This window comes from Vigna angularis, chromosome 5 (genome assembly GCF_016808095.1).
Source record: "Vigna angularis cultivar LongXiaoDou No.4 chromosome 5, ASM1680809v1, whole genome shotgun sequence".
Lineage (NCBI taxonomy): Eukaryota > Viridiplantae > Streptophyta > Magnoliopsida > Fabales > Fabaceae > Vigna > Vigna angularis.
In genome coordinates this window covers 5,738,422-5,746,920 of record NC_068974.1, presented here as the reverse complement: position 1 = coordinate 5,746,920, position 8,499 = coordinate 5,738,422, and the positions used below count along the sequence as shown (strand labels likewise).

Below are 8,499 nucleotides of genomic sequence, written 5' to 3'. Positions count from 1 at the left end.
TTCATTGCATGTGATTTGATGGTTAATACCTTTAAGAGAGAAAAAAATTATGCATAACAAATTCAATGCCATTGTCAGTATGGATGGTTTTGATAGTAGTAGAAAACTGGTTTTCTATGTTTGTTATAAAATCAATGATAATTTTTCTAGCAACAGATTTGTCAGTCATAGGTATAAGCAAAGTATAACGAGAAAAATCATCAACAATGGTGAGAAAATATTTGAAACCACACATGGAAAGAATACTATAGGGACCCCATATATCAATGTGAATAAGATCAAATATTTGCATGGTTTTAGAAGTAGTACTAGAGAAAGACAATTTTCTTTGTTTAGCAGATGGCAAGCATCACATATGTATGTGGGATTATGCACAATGAATGAGTATTTGAGTTTCAAACTATTCAATCTAATATCATAAGGATGTCCTAATCTAAGATGCCATAGGCTAGTATTGTTTACAACATTGTTGGAAAAAGTTGCAGTAAGTATGTTCAAAGATGAATCTAAGATGTACAAGCCACCAATGAGTTTAGCTATAGAAATCTTCTCTTTGGTTTGAATGTCCTATATAGTGCACCCATGAAAAGAAAAAGTTAGTTCATAGTTATTAAAAGAAATCAACTGAGATATAGAGATAATATTAAAAGAGAATTGCGGAACATAAAGGACATTAAAAAGATGGATCTTATTATTAAGAATAACAATGCCAGAATACTTAGAGTAAACAATAGTACCATTAGGTAAAGCAATTTGAATAGGTTTGATTCTTTTATAGGATGAAAAGTTTCGTAGAGAAATACTTATGTGGTCAGTGGCTCCATAATCAAGAATCCAATTGGTCTTATGATAATTGGAAGTAAGAGGAGGGTAGATGTTACCTAAAGGAGGTTGGTTTGCCGAAGCAGATCCAATGTGGTGAATTTGAGCACAAGTGGAAGCATCATTCAGATTGTGTCCTTTGAAGACACTAGTAAAAAAACTAGATTTGAAATCGCACAATAGGCTTCGGTTAAGACATAACCGAAATCTATGAAAAGACAGTGGCATTTTCGTAGTTTAAATTAACTTTTCTGACCCGGTTTAAAGAAAATCGAGACATATAAATAATATGGCCTCGGTTCAATTCTCACCCGATGCCTAACACCTTGATAATGCCTCGGTCCAATTCTCACCCGATGCCTAACACCCTAATAATGCCTCGGTCCATTGGGACCCGAGGCAATATACCTATCTTTCCATTACCCCTCACGCATTTCACCCTCGCATAACCCTCATCCAACAACGCCCCCACCCTTCTCCTCCTCCATAAACCCTAACACTCACACCCTTGGCCGTCGCGTCAAGTCCGCGACAACGGCGTCTCCTCCACCTCTGCTTCCTCCGCCTCCTCCAGATCCCTCAAAACCCCCTCCAGATTCCTCGTCATCCTCGGTGGCACCCCGGTCGTCGCCATCCTCGACGCCCTCAGCCTCAAGCCCGCCGCCTTCTTTGCCGTGTGGTTCTCCCTTATCTTCGCCCAGGTCGCCTTCTTCCTCTCCACCTCGTCCTCCCTCTTCGCCGCCTTCAACTCCTCCGTCGTCGTGGCTGCCATCGCCTCTTTCACCTTTCTCCTTGGCGTCTGGTCCTCTCTCCAGTTCAAGTGGCTCCTGCTCGAAAACCCTTCCATCGCCCTTGCCCTCGAGCGCCTGCTCTTCGCTTGCCTCCCTGTCTCCGCCGTAGTGGAGGGTTTCGTTTGGGGATTTTTGGCCAATTTTCTGCAAGACATTGCTCTGTGCCCATCCCCAATTTTCTGACCCCTCCATGTTGCCCCAGCTCTCACTCCAAGACATTGCTCTATGCCACACCGACGGTGGCTTCAGCTGCTCTAGATGCGGTGGAGGCGTCGAGGTTGGAGCCTGAAGTGGAGAAGGGAGATGGGTACTGGTTTTGAAGGAAGAGTACAAGGGGGCATCGGCCCTCAAGAAAAGTTGAAGCTTGAGAGAGATCCCATGAAGATGTTCATGGAAGGTGGGATTGAGGATCTAGCTAAGATGTCCCTTGAGGAAATTGAGAGCTCCAAGCACATTAAGGATGATATTGATGTTAGACTCAAGTGGCTTGGCCTTTTTCGTAGGAGAAAGCATCACTGTAAGTTTGACCTTGTCAACTTCCTTTTGCTTTGATTAGTGGAAACAAAAAGTGTCATTGGTTTTGCAATTAATTTCAAACTCTGGTGAAGAACTCTGGTGAATTAAATTCTGTTTGTGTCATTCTGTTTGCTCACTGTAAATTAGGAGAAAGCATCACTGTAAATTAATTTCATTTCAAACTTTGTTGAAGAACAAAATTTATTATTTTGTACATTCTGTTTGTGTCATTGGTTTTGCAATTACATGTGTGGAAATAGAGTAATATGATACTTGCTTATTTCCCTGGAAATTTTGGAGGTCTTACATTCTATGAAACTTTTGTCACTCGTTCTTCTTCTCATGAATACAGTATCAAGTAATAATTTTTTGTCCATGTTTAGGTTAATCTTGAAGAACTTGAAGCTGACCTCCTTGAGATTAATGCAAATAATGAGAAGTTGAAACACACCTACAATGAGCTATCAGAGTATAAGCTTGTTCAAGAGAAGGTATGTTTTGCTAAGTTCTTTCACTACCACAAATGTCATAATCACTTCTGATAATTTGGTTAACTTTGTTGTTCATCTTTCTGGTGTTTAAACTCTATTTAGAATGTATAAGTCTTAACTTTTGCATACTGTTAGTCCTTATTCTTGGGTTTGTTTTCTTTTCTTTCCCTGACTGGATAAGAAAACTGCAATCAAAGTGGTAATGGCTTTTTTTCATTTATCATTTCAGGTTGAAGTAATGTCGTAGCTCAACAGAGAAAGCTTGAAGTCCAGATAATTGTCGAGCTCTGTTTTACTTTCATAATAATATGTTGCTTTCATTTCAACTATACAAATTCACTTCACTGTGGAATCGAATTTAGTATAATTTAATTGACAATTACATTTTCTTTATTGTATTGGTGAATGTTGCTCTTGATGGTGTTACATTTGTTGGGATTTTGTCTGGTTGTACGCATATGGGGTTAATGAGAGATGGGTTTCTGCATTTCCAATCGATGGTTGGTAATTACTCAATTGTGCCTCAGATTGAGCATTATGGTTGTATGGTGGATTTGTTGGGAAGAGTTATTGCCTCGGTTCAACTTCAAACCGAGGCATAATCCCTCTCTACTGCCTCGGTTCATCAACAACCGAGGCCAAAAGTCAGACGAAAAAAAATAGTAAAAAAAGGAACACATTTTACTGTCTCGCTTGCGTTTGAACCGAAACTAAAACATACATTTTTTTGTCTCGGTCCTGAACCGAGGCAAAAAAGTAACTACTTTTTTCCTCGCCTGTATACACCTCGGTTGTAGAACCGATGCATATAGACGAAAATAACCGCTGTCTTTTCACTTTATTGTACTAGTGAGAGCTTTACAAGAACTTGGAATTGTTGAGGTGTGAGGCGTATGTGATCAGTACTATTAGAATTGCTGTCTTTGACGTTTCCATTGTCTTCTTGGACAGAGGTATGGTGAATTTTGGTATGCTTATTATTGAACTTATGTCCTAGAGGATAACCGTGCTTTTTATAGGAAACCTCCATTGTATAACCGCTTTTGTTGCAATGAGTGCAATGTTTTCTGTCAGTCGATGTGTTTTTGAAACCTTTGTCTTGATTAGGGAAGTCATTCTTGCGGTAGTAGACAACTTCATTATGCTCATACTTCCCACAATAGTTACAAACAATGGAAGAGGTTGAAGCGGTGCAAGCGGTGGCAATACCAGTGTCTTGAGTTTTAACCGCAACAATCAGATTTCCACTTAACAACTATCTTTCTTGTTGTGCCACCAAAGAGAAAACCTTGGTGATGCCGGAATAAGGTCCAAGAGAAGCACATGCGAGGTAACATTACTAAATTGATCATTTAATCCCCGTAAAAATTGCTTAACTTGATTTTCTTGCTTTCTTTGTTTCACGACAATTAGGACTTGACAACCACAATCGGAATTACAGGTACAAAGAGGTTATGGACGGAAATTTTTGATCTCATTCCAAAGAATGCGAAGTTTAGTGAAATACTCATAAATGGTAAGGTCACCTTGATGAAGGGTTGCAATGTGAAGTTGAAGGCTAGAAATGTGAGAGAAACTTCCTTGAGAAAATGTGTTCTTTAGATCTTTGAGGCTTTGTTCATCCATATGATGCTTTGTCTGATGAACAAGGAAACATAGTGGACGATCCATGAAACGACTATGTTATTTTCACGATTCCTGATGGCATGCTCCGACTTGTCTTTTTTAGGTGGACTAACATTGCCAAGTATAAATTTGATCATGTTTTTGGCACTAAGAGCAATTAACATGGAGTAACTTCAAGAATGATAATTTATATCATCGAGAACCGGTGAAACAAGAGCAACGACTAGATTCTTGCCAAAATGAAGGTAAAAATAATTGTAGACGAAACTGTCTTCGACTGAAGCAAGAATAGGAAAGAGAGAGAAACCCGCAAAAAAGGGAGAAGAGGAGAGTTCTTTGAAGAGCTCTGATACCTTATCAATATGTGATAAGTAGACGAAAAGTAGAGGACAAAAAACATTATAAGATATTTACAATGCAAATAATTGACGAAGGAAGCGTGAAAACCATACCTTAAGGAGAATACCCTGCAAATCAACCCTAGATACAGTGGAACGAAAAACACAGAGAAGAGAAAGAGTAGACAGAGAAGAGAAAGAAAAGACGTGTGTGAAAGAAGAATCCAGAAATGATGAAGTGTTATTGAAAAGTGAAAGAATGAATCAAAGAGTCTGAGAGAGAAAATAAAAAGAAGGAAAAAGGATGGGCTGGGCTGCAAGGCTGTAGGCCCAGTAACATTATCAAGTAGATTGGTAGTTTACCTAGTAGTAAAATTCTTTAAATAGTTAATAGATTTTCATCGTGTCTTTTCGACACCAGGAGCCGTCCAATGTTTATAAAACAAAAGAAACAAAGTTTACAGAAAGCAGAGGTCGTTCTCTCGTAAATTTCAACGATACGTGTCTTTGGAGGTTAAGCATCTTATAGGCTGGTTGGAGGTTGTTCTTGTCCGTACATATGCATAACCTTGTCGAGAGACTCTTCTCTGTTTCATATAAACATGAGTACACTTAACTTCCAACTATAGACATTTTTTACATTGGAAATGGAAGTTGATGCAGCAATGATGTCTGTTGGATTTCTGGTTGCATTTGTTATCATATTCTTAACAAAAGCACTGAGTTGGGTGTGGTTGGAACCGAAAAGGGCAGAGAGATTCCTCAGAAGACAAGGCATAAAGGGAAACTCATACAAGCTTTTATTTGGAGACACAAAAGAATTAACCATGATGTTTCATCAAGCACATTCTAAACCCATACACATCGATGATGATGTTGCAACTCGCCTAGTCCCATTTCAAGATCAATTGGTTAAAGTTTCTGGTATGCCTTCTAATAATACCTTGAGTATATATAACTTTAAGGGTTAAATAAGTTAATTAGAAAATAACTTATGATTTTTGCAGGTAGGAATTCGTTTTTCTGGTATGGTCCTAAGATTACAGTGAATATTATGGATCCTGAAGCAATAAAAGAGGTTCTGAACATGATAAATGACTTTCCAAAGCCAAACCTTAATCCACTTGGCAAGTACCTGATAACAGGACTTGTAGATCTTGAGGGAGAGAAATGGTCAAAGCACAGAAAGATCATCAACCCTGCATTTAATCTCGTCAAGCTCAAGGTTTTTCTTTTCTTTCTCATCATATATTCTTTAGTTTTCTTACTACAAATTTCTTCTTGTTTTAACATGATCTGTGAAATCTATGATATTAATTTTCATGGAGTAATGTTTCATAGAATATTTTTCACTCGATATCTTCATCTTTTTATAATGTCTGAAATGTTTTGCAGCTTGTGTTGCCTGCCATGTATGATAGTTGCAACCAGATGATGAAGGAATGGAAGATGTTAGTGTGCGAAACAGGATCATGTGTGGTAGATGTCTGGCCATTCTTAAACAACTTGACAGCTGATGTCATTTCTCGTACAGCTTTCGGAAGTAACTATGAGGAAGGAAAAATAGTATTTCAACTCCTAAAAGAACAAGCTCAACTTACATCTAAGGTCTTTCGATCTATTTACATTCCAGGGTGGAGGTATATTATTAAATTTGTCAACTTTTTATTCAACAAAAAGAAATACATTCGGTTGGAAGTACATATATAAGGTTAATTTATAGTATATAGCTGAGTGTAAACCTCACCTTACGAATGAGTTTTGTGAGATTGAATTGAACTTAAAATCCACCTCTAAACACAGTATTAGAATCAAGTTAGAGTCTATCCTAACGATATTTGATAAGATTTAAGTTAAATCACTATATTTCTTTTTTTCAAATTATTAGGTTTCTACCAACTACATTAAAGAAGAGGATGAAGAAGATTGACTACGAAATTGGAAATGTACTTCGTGGAATTATCCAAAAGCAAGAGGATATTATGAAAACATGTGAAGCTTCCAATGATAACCTATTAGGGTTACTATTGGAATCCAATCAAAAAGAGATTGAAGATCAAGGACTTAAGAAAGATTTTGGAATGAACACCAACGATGTAATTAACGAATGTAAGTTGTTTTACTTTGCTGGACAAGAAACAACATCGGTGCTACTAAATTGGACAATGGTGTTATTGAGTAGATTTCCCAAATGGCAAACACTGGCAAGAGAAGAAGTCATTGAAATATTTGGCACAAAAGAACCAGACTATGATGGATTAAATCGTCTTAAAGTTGTAAGTATCAGTTTTTATCTTACTTGATTAAATCATTATAAAGTATCACTGGATTGAAAATATAATTTATGTTGAAACGACAGAACTTAACTTGAATACAGCATTCATAAATGTCTAAAACTAGACATATGCTCTTAATTTTGAAACTACATCTTTGAACCTTGTAGATGGAAAACATGATGGAGAGAATTTCTATTAAAAATGGTGGATTAATATTCGAGATGGATTATTTATTGATTAATAGAGATATTTTACACCGATAACATGTTAAACTTTTATAAACTAAGGAAATCATAAATTAAATAACGTTTTAATCACAATAGTCCTTATAAAAAATGATAAATATTTTTAGTACCTAAATTAATTTTTCCGCTACTATTAGTCTTCATAATGTGTTCACATATTGATTTTAGTGAAAGGAATCTGTGTCGATAAACTTGCTAAATGTAAGAATTGATAAAAAGGTTTATGTTCAAGTAATTTAATGGCCTTTCTGCTCTTATTCGTCTTTATCAGTTAATACTTAGAGTGACTTACAAACCTTAATCTTCATCAATAGAAAAATGGTGACTTCATTAACATAAGCCTTAATTTTCATCTTATTGTTTTTTTTTTCTCTTTTTTAATTTCAATTCAACTAAATCAAGTTTACCTGCTACCACACATGCAATTTTTTGTTAAATTTATTATACATAGAAAAAGTGTTGAGAAATTGATACTTTTGTGTTAAACTTCTATCTATTTTCAAAATAAATCTCTTAGCTTTTGAAAGAATGTTATTAATGTTAATATGGTTTCTTGTGGCATTGTCATAGGTCACAATGATTTTGTATGAGGTTTTAAGATTATATCCACCAGTTACTGCTATTACAAGAATCCTAAGGAAGAAAGCTAAAGTTGGAAACATGACTTTACCAGCAGGAGCACTAGCTACTATTCCAGTTGTGTTGGTACATCGTGATTTTGAATTATGGGGAAGTGATGCAAAAGAGTTCAAACCAGAAAGATTTTCAGAAGGAATCTCAAAAGCAACAAATGGTAAAGTTTCATTTATCCCATTTGGATGGGGTCCTCGAATATGCATTGGCCAAAACTTTGCTTTGCTTGAAGCCAAAATGGCGTTGTCTCTCATTCTGCAAAACTTCAAGTTTGAGCTATCTTCCTCCTATGTTCATGCTCCAATTACAGTAATAACTGCTCAACCTCAATTCGGCACACACCTTATATTACAAAAATTATAGTTTGTTATCCTATGAAAAGGTTTTTTAATGCTTTTCTATCTTATGTTGTATGGTTTCTTGCTAGAATTTTATCTGGGACATGTGACTTGCAGAAAACAAAATCTTATTGCAAGATTCAATAAAACATTTGTTCGTATATTTGTCTTTTTTATATGTTTTTATATAACAAATTATATAGAATGGTTTTTCCATAGTTATATTAAATGTCAAATATTTATAAATAATTATTTGAGTAAAACTTTGTGCATGTACAATATATATAATAATTTAAAAGCATCAATAATATAAGCTCCTTTTACTTGTTATAGTTATACAGATAAGACTTTGACAAAGAGGAAAGGAAAATGAGGTTCTTTGATCAATTTAGAAAACTTTCCTCTATAATATAGTCTCATAAA

The 8,499-nt window shown here is 35.9% G+C and overlaps 1 protein-coding gene and 1 long non-coding RNA gene across 2 annotated transcripts; one reads left to right on the top strand and one right to left on the bottom strand.

Moving 5' to 3' along the window:
• Positions 1-303: 303 nt before the first annotated feature.
• LOC128196813 (uncharacterized) lies at positions 304-4,822 on the bottom strand. The gene is made up of 2 exons (XR_008249207.1): positions 4,699-4,822; positions 304-567 (listed from the first exon to the last, which is right to left on the bottom strand). It is a non-coding gene; the product is annotated as an uncharacterized LOC128196813 (long non-coding RNA).
• A 209-nt stretch (positions 4,823-5,031) lies between these two features.
• On the top strand, positions 5,032-8,239 carry LOC108339885 (cytochrome P450 72A15). Its single transcript, XM_017577107.1, has 5 exons — positions 5,032-5,508; positions 5,592-5,809; positions 5,980-6,224; positions 6,473-6,860; positions 7,676-8,239. The coding sequence occupies exons 1-5, from the start codon at positions 5,232-5,234 to the stop codon at positions 8,099-8,101; spliced, it is 1,554 nt and encodes a 517-aa protein (XP_017432596.1). The 5' UTR covers positions 5,032-5,231; the 3' UTR covers positions 8,102-8,239.
• The last annotated feature ends 260 nt before the right edge of the window (positions 8,240-8,499 follow it).

Bases quoted from the DNA above. Each gene is read 5' to 3' on its own strand.
- LOC108339885 (XM_017577107.1), top strand. From the start codon at position 5,232: ATGGAAGTTGATGCAGCAATGATGTCTGTTGGATTTCTGGTTGCATTT. The intron at 5,509-5,591 runs GTATGCCTTCTA...TGATTTTTGCAG, and splicing joins TCAATTGGTTAAAGTTTCTG to GTAGGAATTCGTTTTTCTGG. The intron at 5,810-5,979 runs GTTTTTCTTTTC...AATGTTTTGCAG, and splicing joins TTAATCTCGTCAAGCTCAAG to CTTGTGTTGCCTGCCATGTA.